The 26,370-nt window shown below is 46.7% G+C and overlaps 3 protein-coding genes across 7 annotated transcripts; all 3 read left to right on the forward strand.

The window, feature by feature from the left end:
* Positions 1 to 34: 34 nt before the first annotated feature.
* LOC125709516 (rab5 GDP/GTP exchange factor-like) lies at positions 35 to 10,498 on the forward strand. 3 transcript variants are annotated; one of them, XM_048978068.1, is made up of 10 exons: positions 35 to 132; positions 336 to 380; positions 733 to 898; positions 1,072 to 1,223; positions 1,617 to 1,768; positions 6,357 to 6,426; positions 7,199 to 7,334; positions 7,678 to 7,769; positions 8,313 to 8,569; positions 8,876 to 10,498. In XM_048978068.1, the coding sequence occupies exons 3-10, from the start codon at positions 741 to 743 to the stop codon at positions 9,392 to 9,394; spliced, it is 1,536 nt and encodes a 511-aa protein (XP_048834025.1). In that variant the 5' UTR covers positions 35 to 132; positions 336 to 380; positions 733 to 740; the 3' UTR covers positions 9,395 to 10,498. The 3 variants fall into 3 exon arrangements, with proteins under 3 accessions (XP_048834025.1, XP_048834042.1, XP_048834034.1); XM_048978085.1 differs by having other exon boundaries at positions 110 to 128; XM_048978077.1 differs by lacking the exon at positions 35 to 132 and having other exon boundaries at positions 140 to 380.
* A 99-nt stretch (positions 10,499 to 10,597) lies between these two features.
* Positions 10,598 to 13,477, forward strand: psmd9 (proteasome 26S subunit, non-ATPase 9). Its single transcript, XM_048978124.1, has 6 exons — positions 10,598 to 10,760; positions 10,996 to 11,095; positions 11,251 to 11,444; positions 11,664 to 11,765; positions 12,047 to 12,135; positions 13,109 to 13,477. Exons 1-6 carry the CDS (start codon positions 10,626 to 10,628, stop codon positions 13,134 to 13,136), a joined length of 648 nt encoding a protein of 215 aa, XP_048834081.1. The 5' UTR covers positions 10,598 to 10,625; the 3' UTR covers positions 13,137 to 13,477.
* A 66-nt stretch (positions 13,478 to 13,543) lies between these two features.
* Positions 13,544 to 26,328, forward strand: cfap251 (cilia and flagella associated protein 251). Of its 3 annotated transcripts, none has more exons than XM_048978035.1 (21): positions 13,544 to 14,017; positions 14,918 to 15,202; positions 15,681 to 15,821; positions 16,671 to 16,780; positions 17,080 to 17,188; positions 17,504 to 17,584; positions 17,856 to 17,933; positions 18,024 to 18,068; positions 18,255 to 18,457; positions 20,523 to 20,702; positions 20,988 to 21,238; positions 21,856 to 22,007; positions 22,226 to 22,399; positions 22,479 to 22,663; positions 23,098 to 23,212; positions 23,711 to 23,874; positions 24,184 to 24,274; positions 24,733 to 24,876; positions 24,983 to 25,211; positions 25,404 to 25,490; positions 25,799 to 26,328. In XM_048978035.1, the coding sequence occupies exons 2-21, from the start codon at positions 14,939 to 14,941 to the stop codon at positions 25,954 to 25,956; spliced, it is 2,961 nt and encodes a 986-aa protein (XP_048833992.1). In that variant the 5' UTR covers positions 13,544 to 14,017; positions 14,918 to 14,938; the 3' UTR covers positions 25,957 to 26,328. The 3 variants fall into 3 exon arrangements, with proteins under 3 accessions (XP_048833992.1, XP_048833983.1, XP_048834001.1); XM_048978026.1 differs by having other exon boundaries at positions 14,921 to 15,202; XM_048978044.1 differs by lacking the exon at positions 25,799 to 26,328 and having other exon boundaries at positions 14,921 to 15,202; positions 24,983 to 25,280; positions 25,404 to 25,489.
* Positions 26,329 to 26,370: the final 42 nt, after the last annotated feature.

Genomic DNA, 26,370 nt, shown 5'->3' on the forward strand with positions numbered 1-26,370 from the left:
GGCATGAAAATTATTTGGCGAATGTCGCCCGGCTGGTCTGACCTTCTGTATCCGAAGACTTTCCGGGTTAAAGGAGGAGCTGTAAATAGAACCGTGGATCCGGCGAAGTCGCTCCCTCCCCGTACCCGGCAAGTATGTCCTATATTTCGTTCGCGTTTCTTTACGACTCGCAATCGTGCAGCTTTATTTACTTATTAATTTGGTTGCAGATATGTGATCGGCGTTGTTCGACCTAATCTTTATATGCTGGTTGGCCAAACCGCAAGTTTAACTTAAAACATCCTTCGAATACTGTAAAATTAATGTGCCTTTTTAAATCTCTTATTTCCCCACAGTATTATTCCCATTTTGTGATATATAGCAATATCCAGCGCCATTCGGTAAGTTTGTTATAGCCTTAATCTCGACAAGTGTATTTATAACAAGATCTGGACAAAATAAATACCGTCTAAGGTTTGTTTAATCATATATACTCTGCCTAAATGGCGTACTTAAGCTAAGCGTGTTCAGCTATATATTTTCATTCACTGCAAAAAGAGGTTTGTTTTTAGCCAAGTCGAAAAGCTGCCGTTTCACAAATTGCGCTGATATGCAGTAATTACGGCCGCGAAGTAATCACGAGGAGCGTATTTCAGTTCGTACTAGCTGTCATTGACAGCATATTTTCCAGTCCTTCACTAGAGGGAGACACATGGTGTGACATTCTGAGCTGTTCTGTATCTCTCCTCCCAGGTGAGGGTATGCAGGCGGTAAAGCAGGGAGGGATCCACGTCAGCCAGTCTGAGCTTCTCTGCAAGAACAACTGTGGCTACTATGGAAACCCCATATGGCAGGGCTACTGCTCTAAGTGCTGGCGTGAGCGGACCCGCAGTGCCCAGGAGGCTGCGAGAGACAATGGGTGAGGTGGCGGTGGCATCGCCTGCTGTGTGGTTCAACAAGGGCCTCTTCCTGAATGTATCGCCTCTCAGGCCATTGAAAAACCTGCATCTCTTATTAGCATATTAGCATGGTTTTGCATTACAAAAAGATCTTATTCAGTTCCGTCTCTTTCCTCCGTGTTTGTTTTACCAGCCTCCTGCCTCCTGTTCCCAAACCCCCAAGCGATGGAGGGACTTCCCTCACCTTCTCCAGGTTTGAGGAGAAGAAGAGTGCAGAGAAGGGCCGACGTGTGAACACCGTGAGGCGGCTCTTCTGGGGCACGCCGTCGCCTGCCAAGCGGCAAGGTTCTCGCTGTATCGTTGTGACATGGCCCCTCCCACAGTGCTCGCCGTGTAGCCGTGGCGGGATCTATAGCTACTGGGTGCATTCATGCTGACCTGAGGCTTGCCGTTTTCCCACATCTTTCTGTTTATGTGCTAGTGTAGCAGTGAGTAAAGCGGGAATGCTCAGCTCTGACTGCTGAGAGAGTGCGAGGGTGCTTGAGGGCTTTACAGAATGCCTCTGTTTAGTGGGACCTGACTGACACTTGAAACGTCAACTTAGGTGACGCAGTAATAACAATAAGCAGATATCTGCTTACATAAAGCAACTAAAGGCTGAGCAAAACCCCAAAGACACTGTGATTTAATGGGAAATGGACATGGACTGACACGGATCCGCTCTCCCGCTACCCGCAGAGCCGTCGACGAGTCAGGAGGTGGCGCTGCGGGCCTACCAGACTCTGCAGCCGGGCGACTTCACCGGCTTCCTGAAGCTGCTGCAGAAGTCCTTCTCTCAAAGCTTACAGTCGCGCTGCACTGCCTTCCTCAGCACCATGGAGGCCTACCATGTAATGTACTCCTCTCCATGCTCCACAGCCCATCTTTGTGTCCCTTACTATCCCCCCCCATACTCCTCACTCTTCCCTGTATCCCTTACTGCCCCCCCATACTCCTCACTCTTCCCTGTATCCCTTACTGTCCCCCCCCATACTCCTCACTCTGCCCTGTATCCCTTACTGCCCCCCCATACTCCTCACTCTTCCCTGTATCCCTTACTATCCCCCCCCATACTCCTCACTCTTCCCTGTATCCCTTACTGCCCCCCCATACTCCTCACTCTTCCCTGTATCCCTTACTGTCCCCCCCCATACTCCTCACTCTGCCCTGTATCCCTTACTGCCCCCCCATACTCCTCACTCTTCCCTGTATCCCTTACTATCCCCCCCCATACTCCTCACTCTTCCCTGTATCCCTTACTGTCCCCCCCATACTCCTCACTCTGCCCTGTATCCCTTACTGCCCCCCCATACTCCTCACTCTTCCCTGTATCCCTTACTATCCCCCCCATACTCCTCACTCTTCCCTGTATCCCTTACTGCCCCCCCATACTCCTCACTCTTCCCTGTATCCCTTACTGTCCCCCCCCATACTCCTCACTCTGCCCCTGTATCCCTTACTGCCCCCCCATACTCCTCACTCTTCCCTGTATCCCTTACTATCCCCCCCCATACTCCTCACTCTTCCCTGTATCCCTTACTGCCCCCCCATACTCCTCACTCTTCCCTGTATCCCTTACTATCCCCCCCCATACTCCTCACTCTTCCCTGTATCCCTTACTGCCCCCTCCATACTCCTCACTCTGCCCTGTATCCCTTACTGCCCCCCCATACTCCTCACTCTTCCCTGTATCCCTTACTATCCCCCCCCATACTCCTCACTCTTCCCTGTATCCCTTACTGTCCCCCCCCATACTCCTCACTCTGCCCTGTATCCCTTACTGCCCCCCCCATACTCCTCACTCTTCCCTGTATCCCTTACTATCCCCCCCCATACTCCTCACTCTTCCCTGTATCCCTTACTGCCCCCCCATACTCCTCACTCTTCCCTGTATCCCTTACTGTCCCCCCCATACTCCTCACTCTGCCCTGTATCCCTTACTGCCCCCCCATACTCCTCACTCTTCCCTGTATCCCTTACTATCCCCCCCCCATACTCCTCACTCTTCCCTGTATCCCTTACTGCCCCCCCATACTCCTCACTCTTCCCTGTATCCCTTACTGTCCCCCCCATACTCCTCACTCTGCCCTGTATCCCTTACTGCCCCCCCATACTCCTCACTCTTCCCTGTATCCCTTACTATCCCCCCCCATACTCCTCACTCTTCCCTGTATCCCTTACTGCCCCCTCCATACTCCTCACTCTGCCCTGTATCCCTTACTGCCCCCCCATACTCCTCACTCTGCCCTGTATCCCTTACTGCCCCCCCATACTCCTCACTCTTCCCTGTATCCCTTACTATCCCCCCCCATACTCCTCACTCTTCCCTGTATCCCTTACTGTCCCCCCCCATACTCCTCACTCTGCCCTGTATCCCTTACTGTCCCCCCCCCATACTCCTCACTCTGCCCTGTATCCCTTACTATCCCCCCCATACTCCTCACTCTTCCCTGTATCCCTTACTGTCCCCCCCCCATACTCCTCACTCTGCCCTGTATCCCTTACTGCCCCCCATACTCCTCACTCTTCCCTGTATCCCTTACTATCCCCCCCCATACTCCTCACTCTTCCCTGTATCCCTTACTATCCCCCCCCATACTCCTCACTCTTCCCTGTATCCCTTACTGTCCCCCCCCCATACTCCTCACTCTGCCCTGTATCCCTTACTGCCCCCCCCATACGCCTCACTCTTCCCTGTATCCCTTACTGTCCCCCCCCATACTCCTCACTCTGCCCTGTATCCCTTACTGCCCCCCCATACTCCTCACTCTGCCCTGTATCCCTTACTGTCCCCCCCATACTCCTCACTCTGCCCTGTATCCCTTACTGTCCCCCCCCATACTCCTCACTCTTCCCTACATCCCTTACTGTCCCCCCCCATACTCCTCACTCTTCCCTGTATCCCTTACTGTCCCCCCCCATACTCCTCACTCTTCCCTGTATCCCTACTGTCCCCCCCATACTCCTCACTCTTCCCTACATCCCTTACTGCCCCCCCATACTCCTCACTCTTCCCTGTATCCCTTACTGTCCCCCCTCCATACTCCTCACTCTGGCCTGTATCCCTTACTGTCCCCCCTCCATACTCCTCACTCTGGCCTGTATCCCTTACTGCCCCCCCATACTCCTCACTTTTCCCTGTATCCCTTACTGTCCCCCCCCCATACTCCTCACTCTGGCCTGTATCCCTTACTGTCCCCCCTCCATACTCCTCACTCTGGCCTGTATCCCTTACTGCCCCCCCATACTCCTCACTCTTCCCTGTATCCCTTACTGTCCCCCCCCATACTCCTCACTCTGCCCTGTATCCCTTACTGCCCCCCCATACTCCTCACTCTTCCCTGTATCCCTTACTATCCCCCCCATACTCCTCACTCTTCCCTGTATCCCTTACTGCCCCCCCATACTCCTCACTCTTCCCTGTATCCCTTACTATCCCCCCCCATACTCCTCACTCTTCCCTGTATCCCTTACTGCCCCCTCCATACTCCTCACTCTGCCCTGTATCCCTTACTGCCCCCCCATACTCCTCACTCTTCCCTGTATCCCTTACTATCCCCCCCCATACTCCTCACTCTTCCCTGTATCCCTTACTGTCCCCCCCATACTCCTCACTCTGCCCTGTATCCCTTACTGCCCCCCCATACTCCTCACTCTTCCCTGTATCCCTTACTATCCCCCCCCATACTCCTCACTCTTCCCTGTATCCCTTACTATCCCCCCCCATACTCCTCACTCTTCCCTGTATCCCTTACTGCCCCCCCATACTCCTCACTCTTCCCTGTATCCCTTACTGTCCCCCCCCATACTCCTCACTCTGCCCTGTATCCCTTACTGCCCCCCCATACTCCTCACTCTTCCCTGTATCCCTTACTATCCCCCCCCATACTCCTCACTCTTCCCTGTATCCCTTACTGCCCCCCCATACTCCTCACTCTTCCCTGTATCCCTTACTGTCCCCCCCATACTCCTCACTCTGCCCTGTATCCCTTACTGCCCCCCCATACTCCTCACTCTTCCCTGTATCCCTTACTATCCCCCCCATACTCCTCACTCTTCCCTGTATCCCTTACTGCCCCCTCCATACTCCTCACTCTGCCCTGTATCCCTTACTGCCCCCCCATACTCCTCACTCTGCCCTGTATCCCTTACTGCCCCCCCATACTCCTCACTCTTCCCTGTATCCCTTACTATCCCCCCCCATACTCCTCACTCTGCCCTGTATCCCTTACTGTCCCCCCCCCCATACTCCTCACTCTGCCCTGTATCCCTTACTGTCCCCCCCCCATACTCCTCACTCTTCCCTGTATCCCTTACTGTCCCCCCCCATACTCCTCACTCTGCCCTGTATCCCTTACTGCCCCCCCATACTCCTCACTCTTCCCTGTATCCCTTACTATCCCCCCCCATACTCCTCACTCTTCCCTGTATCCCTTACTATCCCCCCCCATACTCCTCACTCTTCCCTGTATCCCTTACTGTCCCCCCCCCATACTCCTCACTCTGCCCTGTATCCCTTACTGCCCCCCCATACGCCTCACTCTTCCCTGTATCCCTTACTGTCCCCCCCCATACTCCTCACTCTGCCCTGTATCCCTTACTGCCCCCCCATACTCCTCACTCTGCCCTGTATCCCTTACTGTCCCCCCCATACTCCTCACTCTTCCCTGTATCCCTACTGTCCCCCCCATACTCCTCACTCTTCCCTACATCCCTTACTGCCCCCCCATACTCCTCACTCTTCCCTGTATCCCTTACTGTCCCCCCTCCATACTCCTCACTCTGGCCTGTATCCCTTACTGCCCCCCCATACTCCTCACTTTTCCCTGTATCCCTTACTGTCCCCCCCCCATACTCCTCACTCTGGCCTGTATCCCTTACTGTCCCCCCTCCATACTCCTCACTCTGGCCTGTATCCCTTACTGCCCCCCCATACTCCTCACTTTTCCCTGTATCCCTTGCTGTCCCCCCTCCATACTCCTCACTCTTCCCTGTATCCCTTACTGTCCCCCCCCCCATACTCCTCACTCTGCCCTATATCCCTTACTGTCCCCCCATACTCCTCACTCTTCCCTGTATCCCTTACTGTCCCCCCCATACTCCTCACTCTGCCCTGTATCCCTTACTGTCCCCCCATACTCCTCACTCTTCCCTGTATCCCTTACTGCCCCTCCATACTCCTCACTCTTCCCTGTATCCCTTACTGCCCCCCCTCCATACTCCTCACTCTGCCCTGTATCCCTTACTGTCCCCCCCATACTCCTCACTCTTCCCTGTATCCCTTACTGTCCCCCCTCCATACTCCTCACTCTGCCCTGTATCCCTTACTGTCCCCCCTCCATACTCCTCACTCTGCCCTGTATCCCTTACTGGCCCCCTCTCAATAATCCACAGCACACCTTGTGTCCCTTACTGTCCCCTTCTCTTTGTATTCTGCAGGACCTGCCCGTGCAGAAGCAGTCTGACCTGGTGCAGGACTTCTACCAGAATATTGCTGGACATTTCAGTGGTGAGTAGTATTCTGACGATGCTAATATGACACGAGTACAGTTTTGTGTGTGTCTGTGTCTTTAACGATTAATAATCTTTAATGGGTGAGTTGTGTATATTATTTGTCGAGCATAGTGCAGTGTGGTGTTTCTGGAAACCCTGATTGGTTTCCTTTTGGTGGATTTTCTTGCGTATCTATAGCTAAACAACAGGTTGCACCTGTAACCTTCAGTGTTGGGGCAGAGAAATTCCACATGTTTTTATACCTCTGGTCTTACACAGCATTATATCGTTTTCATGGTAACCATCTACATACAGTTAAAGTAACTTTGCTATATGGGTGAGGAAATCAATGGTTCCCTAAAAATGGTTCCTAAGTACTGAAAGAACAAAACTACAGTAGTAAATGGTCTTTTTATGTTAAAATCTGAATGAAGTTCCTATTTTATTTGTTTCGGTATATGGGCATGAAGTGACCTATGAGTTTGAAATGTTTTACACTTTTAGCAGCATTTACTTAGCAGACGCTTTTATCCAAATTCAAGTACAACTGAGAAAGCAGGGTCAGCTTGTAGAACTATTGGTGACATCAGTCTGACAGCCAAGGGATTTGACCCAGTGACTTTCTGACCACAGGCACAGTCTGCATCAGTACAAATAGTACATTTGGAAATTTTAGAATATGCAGTCAGATTTTCTAAGTGGAAATTCGGTCAGTCTTGATGCGGCTGAGGTTTGCGCGTTCTCGCCCACGTGCTACAGCCCCACGCCGCATTCTCTCTATGACGCAGGCCTCTCCGAGGAGCAGACCGTCCACATGATGGAGCACATGGAAAAGCTGATCATGACTCGGCTCCACAAGTGGGCGTTCTGCCATGACAGCTGCGACGACGAGCAGAGGGACCTGGCCCTGCAGAAACGGATAAAGTTAACCACCTTGTTTTTTCCCTCCATATTACCTCAAACACAGCTTTTCTCTCCCTCCCTCCTTGTCTATCGGAATGACACCATCCTGTGATGCCAAGTCAGCTGTACCTGTCCTCTTACGCAGTTGCCCAATAATTTTTCATGACTTTTTAGTGGGTGCACATAAATAATGTTATTTTCTTTAGTGCCAGTGCCTGTTTTGACATTTGTACACTGTACGGTGACTTCTCTGGTGTTTTTGCATCATATATGCTGGTAATATATTCCTTTTATGTTGGTAAGCGCACTGACAGTTGGGAAATGTGCTCTGTTATGAACCCTTCTCTCTGTTGGTGTTTTGCAGGGCACTCAACTGGGTCACACCTCAGATGCTGCGTGTCCCCTGCACTAGAGATGGGCCAGTGGGCAGTGACCCCTTTCTACCAGCCATCACAGGTACCTGCACTGGCATCCTGTCCAGGGCGTCTACAGCCTCATGCACTGTCAGTCCTGGGTTAGGCTTAAAGTTCTTTGCAATCTTGTGTAGTATAATTGACTGGAATGATGGATGTGTAAAATATACCATATTAGGCATGATGGTGCAGTGGTTAGCACTGTTGCCTCACGCCTCTGGGACCCGGGTTCGAGTCTCCTTCTGGGTTACATGTGTGTGGAGTTTGCATGTTCTCCGCATGTCGTCGTGGGGTTTCCTTCGGGTACTGTGGTTTCCCCCCACAGTCCAAAAACATGCTGAGGCTAATTGGAGATACTAAATTGCCCATAGGAGTGCATGTGTGAGTGACTGGTGTGTGAGTGTGCCCTGTGATGGGCTGGCCCCCCATCTTGGGTTGTTCCCTGCCTCGTGCCTGAAGTTTCCAGGATAGGCATCGGACCCCCTGTGACCCAGAAGGATAAGCGGTTTGGAACATGGATGGATGGATGGATGGAAATCACAATGGAATCTATTGCCCCCACCCCCTTTCCTTGTCCCCTGGACAGCTATCATAGAGATGGACGCCAAGCGAGCCCCCCAAGACAAGTTGACATGCGTGTCCAAGTGCTGCCGGAAAGTGTTTCAGGGCCTGGCGTCCTCGAGCTGTCAGCCGGCCGATGCTGACAACTTCCTGTCGGGCCTGATCTACGTGGTGCTGAAAGCCAACCCGCCGCGCCTCTATTCCAACATGCAGTACGTCATCCGCTTTGGCCTGGCCCACAGCGTCATGGCCGGAGAGAGTGGATACTACTTCACCAACCTGGTGTGTTTATGTCTGCATTCTCTGCATTACATGTCTGTTTCACATTTCCTACTGCTGTACTGGCAGAGATCCCTTGTTAGAAAAGCATTCTAGGTAACATCTCATGTAAAGAAGCTCAAATTACCTTAAAGTAGATCAGGTCCAGTTGAATTAGAAATGAGAGACATTCAACCCTGCTGCTTTGAGCACTTACTTGTTGAATTTACATGTTTTTATACAGCTGAATTCACTTTATTCCTGGTTATCTGAGTTATGGACCTTTGTATTGAGTGCCTTTAATCAGTGGCTTCATGTTGTCCTTCTCAGTCCTGCGCTGTGGCTTTTATCGAGAAGCTTGACGGGTCGGCGCTCAACTTGACTCAGGAGGAGTTTGAGGCATATATGCTGGGCCGGCCGTTAGCGCCCCGTGGCGTGAGGATGAATAGTGAGGGCTGGCAGCGGGCACAGGAGACGCGGGAACAGCTGGAGGAACTGCAGGGTCGACAGGAGCAGGTCCATAGCGGGGTCCGAGCCATGCAACAGCAGCTGAAGCAGTGGGTTCAGTCCGTGCAGCAGCAGGTGGATGAGGTCACATCCCACTCGGCAAGAGCAGGCAAAGTCTCAGCCCCGATTGCACCAGTTCAGCCTATTGTGGCCGCATCCCCAACCAGTTCAGCAAAAGTGGACAAATCCAGAACTCATCCGGCGCAGATCCAAGAGAATGAATTCAAAAACCAGTCAGATCCAAGGCAAGTGACGGATCTACAGACCCAGTTTGTTGACCAGACTGGTGAGCTCATTACCCAGAATCCCGACAATGTGGCCTCAGTGGACACTAACCACTAGCAGCAGTTTGCAATGTGCGCAGCTCTCACTAAAACAGACCTTTTGAAGGTAACATTAAGGCCACTGTGAATGAAATCTAGGATGTAAAAAAATCTCTGTGCTGTTTGATTAAGCTAGATGACACAAAGCCATTAACACAGAAGACTTATTAAACCAGAATGTAAATTACTTCAGCTTCTCTGACCTTTTGGTTGCTGCAGTTCATAGAACCTTAAAAATGTCTTAAAATAGTGTCATCATTTCTTTTCCATTTTGTTTCCTCCTCAACAGAGCTGTATGTAAAATACATGATTTATGAAATCATGTCTGGCTTTCTGTTTACATTCATGTCTACAATTTTTTTTCTGTTATTTATTACCTGGCCCTGTGATTTTTAAGCATTCTCTTTGTTATGGGTGTTTGATTTTGGAGAATATGCTGCTTGATTTCAACGTTCATTCTTTGTATGTTATACAATATATTGACACTAGAGTAATGAATGTGGATTTGGACTAATATTTTGTTTTCTTGCCATTATACCTACGGGTTATACATGAAGCTGGTGCTGTTCTGTCATAATTCTGTGTTTTACTGTTCACTTTAAATGAAATCTGTGGTGCCTTTGCGTATCAGCTGCTACAGCTGGACCTGGACTGTTTTGGTTTGACATGATGGAACATGATAATATGTATACATTTTAAATAGTGAATATCTGGGAACTTTAAACCTTTCATGTTTAAGAATTTTGGTGACTTATGAAGTTATTTTCCAGTCTTCTGTAGCGCTACAACACAAAATGCCCTGGCTTTTGTAAGTTGTTTGTATATGCAAATAAATGTAAGAAATAAAAGCAAAGATAATGAAGAATTGTATTAATAGATGTTAATAAATGGAATCACTAGTATTTATGCCTTATGCATTAACTAACTTAAAATTCGCAATATTGAACATTTTTATATAGAGGTGTGTTCTAATTAATAAATGAAGGTATCGGATTCAATTTGTGAACGCAAACAACCCTTTTCATTTTTCATGAAGTGCATTACCCGTCTATATTTTGTAACTTAAATATAAAATTTTCCTGATATATAAATGTATGTTATACAATAAAATAACATAGAAATACCTGCAGACAACGTCTTGTTTGTGCGACATATTCTTTGCGCGTACTTCTGTGGGTTGTCGCTTTCCATTAAGCAGACTATTTTGTCCTAATCGATGTTCCGTAGTTATAGCGACTTCATTTCCTGTTATGTCAGTAATGAAAATGACTGAGGGGAATAACGACACTGAGTCTCCAATAACAGTCGAAGATGTACAACGGCTTGTCAAAAAAAAAGACGAAATTGAAGAGCAGATCAAAGCATACTTTGATGTGCTGGAAGATGTAAGTTACTACCAAGAGCACGGTTAAAACTGACATTGGGTTTGCGTTGTAGCCTGATAACACTGTGTGTACCCGAAATGAACTTACTGTTTTCTGCTTAAATGATTGTCTTATAAAATATTCTCTGGCAATAATTATTATTGTGTGACTGTGTTTTCGGGTTAACCGGTAACCGGTGTCTTGACTTTGCACTGTGGTCCCAATAATCCCGAAGTTTAACCTATTTTTCAAACAGCAAGGAATGGACATGAAGGGACCCTTGGTGGACGTGGAAGGCTATCCGCGTTCGGATGTGGATTTGTACCAGGTCCGAACAGCGAGACACAACATATCATGTAAGGACAGGTATCCTTTTGGTATCACGTAAAACTGACAGGATGACTTGTTTTCAGCCCCCAGTGCGCCTAACATACGTACTGAAACGCAGTACAGTCACAGATGGTAGGTATGAACCAGGTGCTTGCTCCCTCTTTCCTGCCTGTGTGGTCAGGCCTGCAGAACGACCACAAAGCGATAATGGTGGAGATCGAGGAGGCGCTCCACCTACTGCACGCGCGAGAAAAATCCAAGCGTGAGCGGGACGAAGCGGAAGCGCTGACCGAGAGCGAGCCGCGGGATGCAGCTCTGCCTCGCGCCTTCGCCCGCGTGGACACCGTCACGCAGGGATCCCCCGCTAGCCAGTCTGTACGTCCCACTCTTTGTCCCCTTTAATGACTTTAATAAACATGGTTGTAAATCTGATTTGTAAAACACCGTGTTCTCATCACGTATCCATGTTTAGCCTAGCGGTTTCTGTTAATAAAAGCTAAATATTTAGATTTAAAACACATTTATTCCCTTCCCACAATAAGCGTTTTACTTCCGTCGTCTTTGATTATTATTTTTTTTTATTTTTTTTGTTAGGGCTTGCATGTTGGTGATGAGATAATTGAGTTCGGGTCTGTCAACGGCGGAAATTTCCAGAACCTTCAGAACATCGCCACTGTGGTCCAGCACAGTGAAGGGGTTGGTTCATGATTGTCCATGAATTATCATATATCTGTGCAGCAAGCACAATCATTCATGGTATCTATCCTCAACCAGAAAAATGTCATAATATACACAAAAAATAAACCATTCAAGTACAGAGAAAGTGGGAAATACTACAGCATTCGCCTCTGCAATGTTGAATCACATGCTTAATGATAGATGGGAATGTTCAATGCTTATTACCATAAGCATATTTTTTCCCATTAAATTCAAAACTGATGGTAAGATGTTATCCCTCTGCTTGCACCCTATCCCAGAAACCCCTGAACATTGTAGTAGTTCGTGGTGGTCAGAGGGTCCATCTGAGTTTGACCCCTCAGCGCTGGTCAGGAAGGGGCCTCCTTGGGTGAGTGTCCTGAGATACTTCATTTGTGTCCATCCTGAAAAGCTACATTAGCTGCTTTAGTTTTTACTGATATACGTGAAGGTGCATAAGCATTAATTTTTAATTCAAGATTTATTTATGCGTGATTGTACAGATACAACTTTTTTTTTTGTGGGGGGGGGGGGGTGATTGCATTGCTTGCTTATGTCTTTCTCCATCTCTGGCTTTGCAACATCCATCCATCCATTTTCCAAACCGCTTATCCTACTGGGTCGCGGGGGGTCCGGAGCCTATCCCAGAAGCAATGGGCACGAGGCAGGGAACAACCCAGGATGGGGGGCCAGCCCGTCGCAGGGCACACTCACACACACCATTCACTCACACATGCACACCTATGGGCAATTTAGCAACTCCAATTAGCCTCAGCATGTCTTTGGACTGTGGGGGGGGAAACCGGAGTACCCGGAGGAAACCCCACGACGACATGGGGAGAACATGCAAATTCCACACACGTGACCCAGAAGGAGACTCGAACCTGGGTCTCAGAGGTGTGAGGCAACAGTGCTAACCACTGCACCACCATGCCGCCCCATGGCTTTGCAACATGTAGTTTTTATTTCCAGTTATAAAAATGTTAAATTACGTTTGAGGAAACACAAAAGCATCAAAGACCATTAGTTATGTATGATGCTGATGGCCAAACTCCTCCTTGGTAAAAATGACTATATACAGGCATGCAAGCCTGAAACTGGTATGTAGGGGTTGCTGTAGAAAAATGTCTGCTTTTAGAGCAATGTATAAAATATAGTTAAATGGAAGTTTTTATGAATTACATGTTAAAAAAAATAACTGCTTTAATCCACTCTCCATTTATACTGCAGTGATTTGTAAACAGTCAGAATTATAGTTCAGTCAGTATGTTATGGATGTACTTGATTAATGTATTTAATATTTCTGACTGATCCTTATCTGCTTGTCTTTTCAATACAAACAGGTGTAATGTGGTGCCTCTTCAAAGGTGAAGAAGAGCATGTGAATGAAGTTCTTTGCACTCTCAGTTGGTGTGGATGGGTGTCTGTACCTAGCTGGTAATAGAAGGAAGGGCTGTGCCAGAATGCCGTGCAGCAGTGCATTGTGGGAAATTAAGATGGGACAATTGCATTGTGTGAGATATTATATGGCTTCAACATAAAGGCTTCTTTTCCCCCACACATTTCTACATGCAGTTAACTTTTCCACAATATTTTCACTATTATTACATTTTTACTCTGGGGAGTATTAAGAGATCTAACATGTTGTTGTCTGGTTTGCAGTGAGCCTTTATTGTGATGTATTTCACCGAAATAAAATATTGTTTGCCATATTTGTAATAATCTCATGTGTGTGATTCTTTTTTGTAGATGTCCCCTGAATTCTCATTAAATAGCAATATGGGCTACACTAAGCTGTGGACTGCAAAATAAGTTGATTCTGTTATAGTAATTTAAAAAATAAACTGAGTGAAGAGGAAAATTTGGCAGCTGTTCCCAAGCAGTCTAACATTGTTAAGTGCAGAATATACAGTAAAATTCTTGGGAATTATCCAACATCCTTTTGTTAGAGAAGAACATCTAATTTGTTGGAGAAGTTTACAAAATGATAATATATAGACACACACACACACAGTCAGCAGGGGTGTGATCTCACAATTAAAAATAAAACTACAGCTTCGGGAATTTGTGACGTTTATCACAAAATCGAGGTCATAACTCCATGGTTAGCCGTGGAGGGGAAGGTTGTATTCGCCTTGTCTCTGTCCCACAATGCCTTCTGCGCGTATCTTAGCAACTGGACGCTTTTCGCTAGACGGTAAGGAAGCTGCAGTTTCGTTTGTCAGAGCTGCCCACTGGTTACAGTCGTCCGTGTAAGTGCTACGGCAGCATCCTTATTTGACTTTTTTTGCGTATTCGTAACTGTTTTCTGTTTATCTGATTCCGAGGTCATACTGAATTTATGCTTTCGGAAGTGGGTCGCGCTGTGCACAATAAGTCCGCCTAAAAATTCAAGCTATAATTATTAAAGTATCATAAAAACAAAGATCCCTCATTAATATGATCCTAATGTCGTTTTCTACCATGCGTATAGTGTGCACTTTTGAAAGTAACGTAAACCAGGCCAGTTTATTGGGTACCCCTGTTTCTGTGCGGCTCAGCGCTAGGATGGGGGGGGGCTGGTTTTGAACATGGTTTGTTGGTGCCGCACGTGGTTATCTCAGCATTTCAGAAACGGCCGCCCTCTCGGGATCTTCACACACTGCGCTGTGCTGCAGTTTATAGAGAATGATGCAAAAAAAAAAAAAAATCAGGGTCAAGTCTGTTACTTAAAACACGTACTGAATGAGAGTGGTCAACGGAGAATGGGCAGACTCATTAAGCTAATATGAATATCACAAGTGCGAAAATAACAGCTCAGTACAACAAGGGTGTGCAGGATTGCTTTTCGAAATATGCAACTCAGCTACTTTTTACGTATTTCTGGAGTCAAACGTATATTCTACATGGTACTAACTATGTACACCTGATAAAATAGCCAGGGTGTATAAATTACATATATGACTGATACCGTTATCATAATATTATTTAGCTGAACAGCTCTTAAATTTGGAATTTTCTTTTAATGAAGCAAGTGCTGTGCACGGAGTCACAGGCTGGGTTTGCGGTAATGGAAAAATCTGTTACAGTACATATGACAATAACATTAAATAAAATTATTCCTACAAAGTGTTACCATTTGAAGAATTTTACTGATTATTTCTTGCTAAAAGCAGCACGGACTGGATCTGCCTATGTCTGACGCTGACGGAGTAGGGAGTAACTGCCCCTCCTGGGTAACTGAGGATGGGGCAAGGACAGCAAGCAGTGGGGCAGCAGAGGATGAACAGGGAAGAGAGACCCTTGCTGTCCCGGGTGAGGATGGTGAGACAGTGGCTGGGTGGCACAAGCTAGGTGACATACAGGAGCAGCAGGAGACCTTGCAGGTCTATACAGCCACGCCAAGAACACTGTTTCCCCTTCAGGAGTGCAGGTCTCCCCGCAAAACCCACCCTCTGGTAAGGAGATTTTACATATTCATGTGCAATTTGTCCATCCATCCATCCATTTTCCAAACCGCTTATCCTATTGGGTCGCGGGGGGTCCGGAGCCTATCCCGGAATCAATGGGCACGAGGCAGGGAACAACCCAGGATGGGGGGCCAGCCCATCGCAGGGCACACTCACACACTCACAATTTAGCAAGTCAGCATGTATTTCGACTGTGGGGGGAAACCGGAGAAAACCCCACGACAACATTGGGAGAACATGCAAACTCCGCACACATGTAACCCAGGCGGAGACTCGAACCCGGGTTCCAGAGGTGTGAGGCACCAGTGCTAACCACTGCACCACCTTCTGAAATAACAGTGTTACTCAAATATAGTAATGCATATGGGACTTTTTTCCAAAACAGCCGTTAATTTTCATGCGCTGGAGAAGCCTGATGGTTTTAATGTATGGTCAACAAACCGGTGTCGCCTCCCAAATGTTCCAGACTCTCAGATGGGCTTTCGGCATGAACAAGACCCTGCCCGTTTTCAGCCTGCAGGACAAAGAGCGGCTGGTCACCTTCTACGCCTGCGCCCACGTGGCAGTGATGTGTGATCACACCTCCGCCTCCCAGCACCTTCTCCAGGCAAGCACCCCGCACAGCCACACACTGATCACAGCACATTCTGGAAGTGGAATTCTGCGGCCCAAAGAGGGGAACTAATTAGAACTCTGATACTATACGAAAAACACATAACCTTTGATTAAAGTAATGTGTCCTTATGAATACCCACAAGACACATTTAACTAAGTATATGGCGCTGCTCTGCTTTAGTGCGATACATGCATTGTAATTGCTTTGCGAATAACTTAATATTTTGGTATATAAATAGCTGACATGTGAATAACTGTCTCTAATTGACACCCTGCCTATTTTACATGATGTGTATAGGGGAATTCAGTAATGGTTTAAGCCGGAGAAAATTAGTTAGCTTTGTGGGGGGCAAGGTGGCTCAGCGGGTGGCGCTGTTGCTTCACAACTCTAAAGCTCGCAGTTCGAATTCCACCCCCATTTTGTCTGCTGCATGGGTTTCCTTCCTCAGCCCAGACACATGCAGTTAGGCTGATCAACGTCTCTGAGTCGCTAGTGATGTTTGGCAGTGCGTGCATCTGTATGGCCTCTGATGAAGTGACATACGTACCAGTCAAGGTGCACCTCAACCTTGTTCCCTTTGCTGCCTTATGACCCTGACCTGGATGGATGGATGAATGGATGGATGGAATTAATGACTTGCCATACCGCTATTGGCTGAGATGCCCCCTTCCCATTCACTCTGCTGTGGTTGTGGGTTATGCACATTTTCCACCTGCAAGCAGGTGTGAGAATCCCCACACTACACTCCGATGCTTCGTGGCAAGAGCAAAATTTAAATTATAATGAAAAAGAACAGGAATAAAATAGCTGTAATAACATTCATCTGGCATGGTTTCCTAGGGTCACTGCAGTCCGGTTTCCTGTCTGTGTGCCAGTGAAGACAGGCGATGGCTGGTGACAGCAGACAAGGGCCCGGACAGCTTGGTGATAATATGGGACTCTTACTCTGGGTAAAGCCTTACCTCACAGGCGTGGATTTGGGTGTGGACTGTGGGGGTGTGGTGTGATTTTGGGGGCAGAATATTCAGATCTGATTTTGGTCCCTACCAAAGCTGAAACCGAGCCTACATCATAGCCTTATCTGAATGCAGCAAATCAATAATTACAATCATTCTGATAACGTTATAACAATTATTGAGCCTTTCTTTTAAATCCATCTTCTTTGTTTTTCCGCAATTAGCCGGGTTCTTGTTTTTAATTATCTGGCCTGTGGTAGATATGGTAATTGGTGGACGCTATTTTGTTGCAGCATTCCTGTGAGAACGCTGTTTGACAGCCATCCTGAAGGTGGCGTTGCACAGGTGGCTATGTCAAAAGATTCAAAGCTCCTGGTCACTGTTGGATCCCGAGATATTCAGGTTTGTTGGATTTTGTACGAATAAAAATTCCTCAGCAAACATCACCTTTTACCATTTGGTGAAAGGGAATCACCAAATGATAGTAATCTCTAAACGATGATGGTCTAGGTGCTTTGAAGTGCATTGAGATCTAGGTGTATTACTTAAGGAATGTCCCTAAGCACTATGATCTGTTGTGGATTGGTATTAGTGTAAACAGATTCAATGTGGTATGACAGGGTGTTGACTTATTAATCATTGACGTTGACTTAATTTTTTTTTAATCATGGAAAAAATAACCCGAGGCTTAATGAATTTTCAATGAATCTTTTACAGAGAGTTTGTATCTGGGACTGGACAACTGAGACAGAAACCCCGCTCTGTGTTAAGGAAGTGGGTCCAGAATACGGCCGTCAGGTAAGACTCCAGGGATGTGATGAGTACGTACTGCGCATTTAATGGGAGCCAAAACTGTTTCCAATGGGCTGCAGAATGTGGAGTCTGTTCTCTCAAGCTTTAATACTGAGGTATGAATCTGAATTAGCATTATGATTATTTGCTTGGGTGGTGTAAAAAGTGTGTTTATCATGTCATTAATGTGAATGTCATGGGGTACAGCAGCCCGTTAGAGTCGAAAAGGAATTATAGTTGTATATATTTTTTAAGTACATTTTTTTATTTGTGCCAGCAACATATCCTCTTCCACCCCACGGACAGCAATCAACTCCTGAGTAACAGTGAGAGTCGTGTTTTATTTCACACAAAGGTATACAGTCTTTCAGTGTTTTCCAGTTTATTTTAATGAATCAATTGAATGAATATAGTATAAAGTATAATACTTCATCCTCTTCTGCAGGACAAGGCGCGTCTTGAGTTTTCGGCACCTAAAATTTCGGATAAGGTTGGATCAGAATGCATGTTTTTGTTGGTCGATACTCTTCTGCATGTCATGGTAGAAGCATGATGATGATGATGTCATGATGATCCACACTTTGTGGCTGCTTGAGGACTAACAGATGCAGAAGGCCTCACATCCCTCAGCTCTGTTTCTGATACGTTTTCTTCATCCATTCGGTTTCCTCTTCAGACCTTCAGAAAGGCGGTGGGCCCCTTCAGTCAATCCATCTTCCATCCTGGGGGTGTGCAGGCCGTGACAGCCACACTGACGGGTAACGTGCTGGTGTGGGACATTCCCCACCATGCGGCCTCCCCGGGGCTGCCACCCAGGAAAGCCACCAAGCTCATCCAGCTTGAGATGCATGGCATCTCTGTGCTGACCCAGATTGACAGGTATCCGGTGAACGGCTGTAGAACCCCAACACCCTGCTTACAGGCTGGGGTCTAAGTTTAACCAGTGGCGGCTGGCCCATAGGGGGCGCTCGGGCACCGCCCTCCCAGATGTGGGGGGGAATATAAAATATATAAAAATAAAATCCATCCATCCATCCATTTTCCAAACCGCTTATCCTATTGGGTCGCGGGGGGTCCGGAGCCTATCCCGGAAACAATGGGCACGAGGCAGGGAACAACCCAGGATGGGGGGCCAGCCCATCGCAGGGCACACTCACACACCAGTCACTCACACATGCACACCTATGGGCAATTTAGCGACTCCAATTAGCCTCAGCATGTTTTTGGACTGTGGGGGGAAACCGGAGTACCCGGAGGAAACCCCACGACGACATGGGGAGAACATGCAAACTCCACACACATGTGACCCAGGCGGAGACTCGAACCCGGGTCCCAGAGGTGTGAGGCAACAGTGCTAACCACTGCACCACCATGCCGCCCCCAAAATAAAATATATATATATATTTTTTTTTATCAAGTTCAGTTTTACTTAATAGTGATTGCCTACATGCAATCTGAATTATTTAAACAACATTTCCACCAACTGACTCTCATTCATTCAACAGTGAATTTCCACCGACAGATTTCCACCAATCATTTCTCTTCTTGGGCGCTCATCAAAGCACCCCAGAGGTGCAGCGAAATAGCCAATCGTGTATAATATAATAATAATATATATAATGTATAATAATATTATAATAAAGATTTCGCCTATCAGCATCGCTGAATTTAAGCGTCTTGGAGCGCTGGAAATTTCGTCCCTGCTACAGAAAATGACAGGACAAATGCGGGAATGTTTTGGATGCTCTGAGGTCAGTCAGTCAGAGAGAGATGGTGGTGACGACGACAGTTGAGGGGCAGCTTCCAGCAAGTGAAATTGTTGTTATTTTCTGACTGTTCATTTGAATGCTTATACTGTACTAGGAAGGGAAACCTATTGGTACGTCAGCCCCACCAAGAATCTCACCAGCCGCCACTGAGTTTAACCCCTCGGCAGATAAAAGAGGGGACAATCCTTGGGTTCTGTTGGATCCGCCTGCACAATTTCTCCATTCTGAGAACTGAAAGGTGTATTTGTCTACTCAGATTTTCCAGTTTGAAATAGTTGAAAAAGTCTCTGAAAAGACAAGCAAGGTTTTGAATCCCGCATTAGATGTGGATATGATGTGCGGGTTTGGCTTAATCAGAATCGACAGATGAGGTGGTGTGGGGGTTTGAATCTCGCCTCCACGCCCTTTTAGGTACCCCGCTTTTCTCCCTCTGTCCAGAGACACACAGGTAGGCTAATTGGAGTTTCTAAATTGTCCATAATGTATGTGTGTATGAATTTGTGCACATTTGTGCTTTGCAATGGTCTGCCATCACATCCAGCCCTGTGCCTATGCTGTCTGGATAGGCTCCAGATACCCCTTCCCCCAATTAGAAATTCAATGAATAAATAAGGCAACCAATGGAAAGTTAGGTAGGCCAGCCTTTGATGGACAGCACAAAACCTCATTTATATATCCCTAGTGATTATCACCATCAAATCTTCTGTTAATTGCCATCGCTATTTTGAGTCAGTATACATAGCATCTATGTTAGGGATTAGGGGTTAGGGATCTGTGCATGTGTCCAGTAGGTCATAGGATTGAAACCCATTTCCAGTGCAGTAATCATATTACTATTGTAGTCTTCAGTAAAACCCATCTGCCCAGTTGCTTCAGGGGTGCTGGCTGCTGGCTGACTCTGCTATCTGACCCTAAGCTTTAATCGTTTGTGCTTCTTTTTGGACAAAAAATTTGCTAAATAAATTTTAAAACGGTGAAAGCACCCAACATTTGGCGTTGAGTTTCTAAATCGACACTTTCAGCCTCATAGCTGGTATTTTACTATAGCATATAAAATTTAATACAATGTGCATGTCACTGTCCATGTAGGACTTGAACCAGCCACAGTCAGGATATAGAATCATTGTGCTACCTGCTTCCCTCTTGCATGCTTGAGTTTAACATACAGCCTACAGTTTTATCGTGACAGGGGATGTCCAGGGCCATGTCACCGTCTACGATGAGCATTTTAAGCAAGTTGAGCGGTTCAGCCAGTTTGGCCTGGGCCCTGTGGCGTCCATCTCCTTCTCTAGGGAGGAGGACCGTTCAGGTGGGGGACTTTCAGAACTCCATTCGGAGTCCAAGCCATTCATACGGTGAGTGGGGGTGCAGTTTCCTTAACAGTACTCAAATGCTAAGTTCTAATCAAAAAACAGAAGAAATAACACAAATTCAAATGAACCGAAAGGTGTATTTGTGTACTTGCTGAATGCAGCAAATCAATAATTACAATCATTCTGATAACATCATAATAATTATTAAACACATTTAACGCTGTCTATTGGTAAGGATGTGTGTGGTGCTCATTCCTCCCCTTGACACAGCAAACAATCAAATTTTAAGTCAGCCAGGATGTAACCCCCATGCCACGCCCCCTACAGGAGGTTTGTGCTGTCTACAGCCGACACCATAATGTTGCATGTTGACCCGCAAGCTGGCCCGCCACAGATGCTGCTCAGGGGGCATTCGGAGGCTGTACACGCAGTCGCCTGCCACCCATGTCAGCCTGTGATCGCCACTGGCAGCCACTGCGGCCTCCTCAGGATCTGGAACTACCAGCAGAAGGAGCTTGTCTACTGCAGGGTCATCCAGGAGAAGAGGCTGATACAGTGTCTAGCATATGATGCTCAAGGTAGCCAGGCGAGGGACTTCCGGGTGAACACCATGGACTGCAGGCACTGTGGCTATTGCCTGGCTAATGGTTAAAATCCTCCATAATATAATGGTCTAAAGTGATCCCCTCCTTCAAGTATTTATCATAACATAGGAAATACGATCAACTGAAAAGCCCAAGATAGAAAATAATAACCCTTCTTCCGATCTGTTGTGCACTGATATCTTATAAATGTTAGAGTTATCTGGTGGGCTTATAATAACTCATTAAGTGAGATCCTTGTAAACTGGTTTGTGCAAAAATAATTACAGCAGGAAGTGCATGAACCAACAGACAGAATGCATCAGTATAAACACATGTTATGGGATACATTTTGTAGGAGTAGGATACATTACATTGTAGGACAATATGCGTTATAAATATAATGTATAATGTGGAGCGAACAAATTGAGCTAATTTTAGGCATGATGGTATTGAGAGGTGCGGTTTGAAGGTGGGAGGATGGACTGATAGCTGGATGGATTGACAGTTATGGGAAATTAATAGTCCCTATCCATAACTACACTAAAAATAGAGTGTTATATGAAAAATCAAGCAATATAAAGTCAGACTTCTGATGTGTGTGCCTGACGCAGGTGTCTGTTTGGCCCTGGGCTTCACCTGTGGAGCGGTTGAAATCATGGACACCTCAGCTTCCCAGGATGATGAGAGCCATTTGTTAAAATGCAGCAGCCACTGCATAAGCCATGTGGCCTTCTCCCTGGACTCACAGTACCTGGCCACAGCGGTGAGTGGAGGGCGTGGATCATTGGATTAGAGTCTGTTTCTAATAGTCGCTTGAAGAAAAGAAGGCAGGAAAGGATTAGATACTCCCCAAGCTGCATGTGTCACAGTCACTGGAGAAGCTGCAGAAACGAGGCCTCGTTCCTCGTGAGGAAAAAGCATGAAGGGCACTGAAAGGAGGGTAGTGAACTGGGCTGGATAATGGTGGCGTTCCCGTTCCAGGACACAGGGAACACCGTGACGGTGATCCGACTCCATTTCGAGAGTGGACGGAAAGTGTGGCGATATCTGGGTCGGCATCGGTCCCACTACAAGCCCATCCAGGACCTCCTGTTCGGGGTCCAGCTGGACAGCAACCAGCCCAGACTGTTCTCCCTTGGGATGGATCGCATGCTGGTGAGTCCCCTGTGGAACATCCTAAAATGTTCTGGAGAGCTGCTGATTGGACTGCCAGTGATGCAGGTCTTGTGAGCAGGTGGAGTATGACATCCTGGGCAGCAGGGAGGATGACCTGCGGATCTGCAGCGTCGAGCGCATCGAACAGGGTGCCGTGCCCACCTGCATGACCTGGTACCCACCTCTCACCTCAGAGCATTTTCTGCTCACCGCCTCCGACCATTTCAAGATGAAGCTGTTCAACAGTACCACCAAAATGTGCAGGTCAGCATCAGCCTGTCGTCAGCATCAGCCTGTCGTACCATCCATCCGTCTCACCTTTTCAGTCCTTTCTTTCATCCTCTTATCATATAAGATTATCACTTGTTTACTCAATTTAGTTTGTAAACCGCATTAACAATTATATGCAAATGTTTTATGTAAATATTTCATTTTCTATCAGCAAACAACATTTGCAAACAACAAGTACTATTTACTGATAAAAACCGACGAGAAATATGTCCTAAGGTATGATTGTATTAAAATTGTCTATTGAATCATCATGTGGAGATGAAGTCACCTTGGAATGTATGAGTTACAGTAACATTTATATGTCACTGCATTCACTATATTCATTGCTGCTAATGTCCTCCTGCTGTAATTAGGTGTAAAGTAAGTGTTTTCAGATAGTGTAGCTCTCTTCTCTTTTTCTTGAGCAGAAAGACACTTTTGGGTCCCACGTATGGGTCTCCTGTTAAGAAGATTGCCAGTCTGCCCGCGCCAGCAGGAGAGAGCCAAAAGTCCCACTATCTGGTTTTCATCAATGAAGATAAGGTGAATGATCTGTGTTCTTTGTATATTTTCCTCCCTAATTAAATGTAATTAGGAGGAACTGATTATTTCGTTGCCTAGACATTACTTAATACCTGTATTAATGATTGACTGAACTGTTTAAGTACGAGGTCAAAAACCTGTTTAAGGGTTAAATGCAGAAGGCATAGATGCAATAACAAAAGACAAAACCCCAGTGGTGAAAATGAACCCAGATGTAGCACAAACATGAATTTTAGTGAGGAGTCAGATACCTAGAATTTGCTTTTACATTTTTTGGTATAGTCACTTAGCAGGACCAAGTGAGACAAAGAACTTCTAGGTCCAAGAAGTCCATGAGAAGCAGAAGAGAAGTTTTCATAAGGCAGAAGACAATGGCCAATTAAGGATGTATTACCATGCTTGTTTATTATGCTTTGCTTTGGGATTCCCATCGTTCTTCTGACTTTGGGCCCTGAGGAACCGACACAGGCTGCTTGACCAGCTCTTTTATTGCCCAAGGTGGGGCTTCAGATCCTGCCCTTGGATGGAAACCCCCACAAGTCCTTCGCCATGCTCTGTCATCCAACCGGCGCCTCTTCCTTCACCTGCTCCTACGATGGCAAATACATCTTCACCACAGGCGGAGTCGACTGCACCCTCCTCTCATGGGAGACTAACCTGAAGTGAGCCCAAGCCCCGTACTCAAGCTGGGCCTACACTTTGAACAGGTTCAGGCCCAGCTAAAGCCTGTCTATATGTGTACAGATTTCCTGGCCAGAATGGAAAATAAGTGCAACCTCAAGCAGGAAATTCCTGGCGGTTTCTTTTTCCATGCTTGGTTATAAATTATCCCAATGACAACAATGACTGAGTTCATGACTCATCAAAGGTGTGCGAACAGGTTGGAAATGGGCTAATTGTAAGTCGTGACCTAGCTGGCCCTCTCAGTCAGTGTATAAGGCTGCTTTACTTCTCTTCACGGTGTATTTCAGTGCCTTGGAGGCTGTGGCGTCTCTTGGAGGCCAGGGAATTGAGCCTTTCTACGGGCTGCTGGAAGGAGGGAGAGACGGGGAATTCTACAAGGTGGGAACTTGGTTCTCTCTGCCTAATCACTATTTACATCATTGCCTTTATCAGTATAACAACAGTGTAAATGATTTAATGCATAACAAAGTCTTTAAGAAATACACAGAAGGGCAGTAAATACTCAACTCTATGCCAATTACCACGTTTTCCTTGGAAGATTATTTGTACAAGTGTTTATAAAATATTTATGCTTGGCATGCAAAAAAAAGCCTGCCATTGTAAATTAAGATTATACTGTATGTAGGGGCAGATTTTCTTGAATGGGTAGAAAATGGTTCAAGTCATACAGTAGGTAGATTTTAGCTGTAGCCAATGGGACGAGCCGTCGCGCATGAGACACACCCTACATCAAACCGCATTTATGGCCAGACCACAATTTAACTTTAACCAGAAGTTAAAGCACCGGTTTGTCCTTCTTTAAGTAACATTGGCCTTGTTATGTTTACGTTTCTTAGGAAATGGAGGATTACTTCTATCACTGTCAGCTGCGCAGTCAGGCTGTAGACACTGTGCAGCCCCGGCAGCTGTCCACAGCAATCCCTCTGGCAGAGGTGCCCTTCATGATGCGAGCATTGGGCTTCTTTCCCACAGAGCAGGAGGTAATGGGGTGGGGGGGGGTGGTGGGGTGGGAGAGACACAGTTGATCTCAGCCCTTCTGGGGGTGAGAGGAGTATGGCTAACCATTCCCACTCTGAACCTTGCCAGCTTCAGGACATGCACAATGAAGTCAGGTTTAGCCGCTATGCTGAGACGGGGAAGTACGTGACAGATGTGGGCCTGGAGGAGTTCATCAAGCTGTACGTCAACCACAGGCCAGCATTTGAGGCTTACATGCCTGAGATGGAGCGCTTATTTGAGCTCCTGGGCTGCCCGAATGATAAGGGAGAGCAGTGCTTGAACAGGGAGGAACTTCTGGACGTTCTACAGGCAAGAGGTGTGACTCTGTATCATTCACATATTGAAAAAGAATGAATGATTCACACAAGTAAAACAAGAGCTAGCAGCGAGTCCCGCCCCCAAAACACCGTTATGTCACATAATGATAACTGATCTGCAGATTAAGGTGGTTCATGTGCTGGAGCATAGCACTGAGGTTTTGCGTTTTGCTGTGCTGTTCCATGATAAGGGGAACACATGACGGAAGAGGAACTGGCAGAGTCCTTCATTACATTACTGGGGTTGAATACAGGCGGAGGATCTTGTCAGGATATTGGTAAGTTCAGATCTTAGGGATGTTTTGATATGGAAGGAAAAGTGCATTGTATTAAACATCTTATTAATGCAAGATGTACATTGAGTGAGATCCAAGGACATTGAGCATGGAACAGTAATAAAATCTGTGCAGCAATGAGGTGAGTGCACATGTGTACATGTGATGGCACATTGAGCATAAATTATGGGGGGTGGGACCCCTTAAATGGGTGGAGACCTCAACCCAAAGCTCAGCCCAAAGTTATGTCCTTGCGCGTGTGCCCAGCAGTGCTTGATGTATGCGTTTTGTGGCCTGTGTGTGGGATGCAGGCACAGAGGCCCTGGTGGAGCACACAGTCCCGGTCGAGATCACAGAGGCCACGCTGATAGGGGACATCCTGGGCTTCAGCCACCCTCGCAGAGAGCCTGTGTGCTCCAGAAGGGAGCAGCCGCTCACCGGGGCCCCGATTTCACGGCCAGAGGTGTGAATCGCTTGCCACCGGCTCGGCGGTGCCACCCCGCAGGGATGTGAACTCGACTTCCGCAGGCCTGGCTGGATTTGCCACATTTGACACTGCGTTGACACCTCCATGATGAACTGTTCCGTACAACTGCCCTCCACTTTCATCTTTTGCCTGTCATCCTTTGTGCCTGTATTATTACATTTTATTTACACATTTTATTATTTTAAAAAGGATTTCCCCCCCCAATACTTTAATTTTTCATCGAAAATACATTTAGAATAATTCTACTTACTTACTAATGTGTTTTCTATCAACACAATAAAAATTATTTTGCGTTTTTCCTATCTGCGTGTATTATTGGAAAAAGTTAAAATTAAAAATAAACTGTTCAAATTATATATTGTGTCAATTATTTTTTTTTTTATTATTTATCCAAAT

This window comes from Brienomyrus brachyistius, chromosome 2 (assembly GCF_023856365.1).
Source record: "Brienomyrus brachyistius isolate T26 chromosome 2, BBRACH_0.4, whole genome shotgun sequence".
NCBI lineage: Eukaryota > Metazoa > Chordata > Actinopteri > Osteoglossiformes > Mormyridae > Brienomyrus > Brienomyrus brachyistius.

Bases quoted from the DNA above. Each gene is read 5' to 3' on its own strand.
- LOC125709516 (XM_048978068.1), top strand. From the start codon at position 741: ATGCAGGCGGTAAAGCAGGGAGGGATCCACGTCAGCCAGTCTGAGCTT. The intron at 1,224-1,616 runs GTTCTCGCTGTA...CGCTACCCGCAG, and splicing joins GTCGCCTGCCAAGCGGCAAG to AGCCGTCGACGAGTCAGGAG. The intron at 1,769-6,356 runs GTAATGTACTCC...TGTATTCTGCAG, and splicing joins GCACCATGGAGGCCTACCAT to GACCTGCCCGTGCAGAAGCA.
- psmd9 (XM_048978124.1), top strand. From the start codon at position 10,626: ATGTCAGTAATGAAAATGACTGAGGGGAATAACGACACTGAGTCTCCA. The intron at 11,096-11,250 runs GTAAGGACAGGT...CTGTGTGGTCAG, and splicing joins AGCGAGACACAACATATCAT to GCCTGCAGAACGACCACAAA. The intron at 11,766-12,046 runs GTTGGTTCATGA...ACCCTATCCCAG, and splicing joins TGGTCCAGCACAGTGAAGGG to AAACCCCTGAACATTGTAGT.
- cfap251 (XM_048978035.1), top strand. From the start codon at position 14,939: ATGTCTGACGCTGACGGAGTAGGGAGTAACTGCCCCTCCTGGGTAACT. The intron at 18,458-20,522 runs GTATCCGGTGAA...TACAGCCTACAG, and splicing joins GTGCTGACCCAGATTGACAG to TTTTATCGTGACAGGGGATG. The intron at 25,212-25,403 runs GTGTGACTCTGT...TTCCATGATAAG, and splicing joins GGACGTTCTACAGGCAAGAG to GGGAACACATGACGGAAGAG.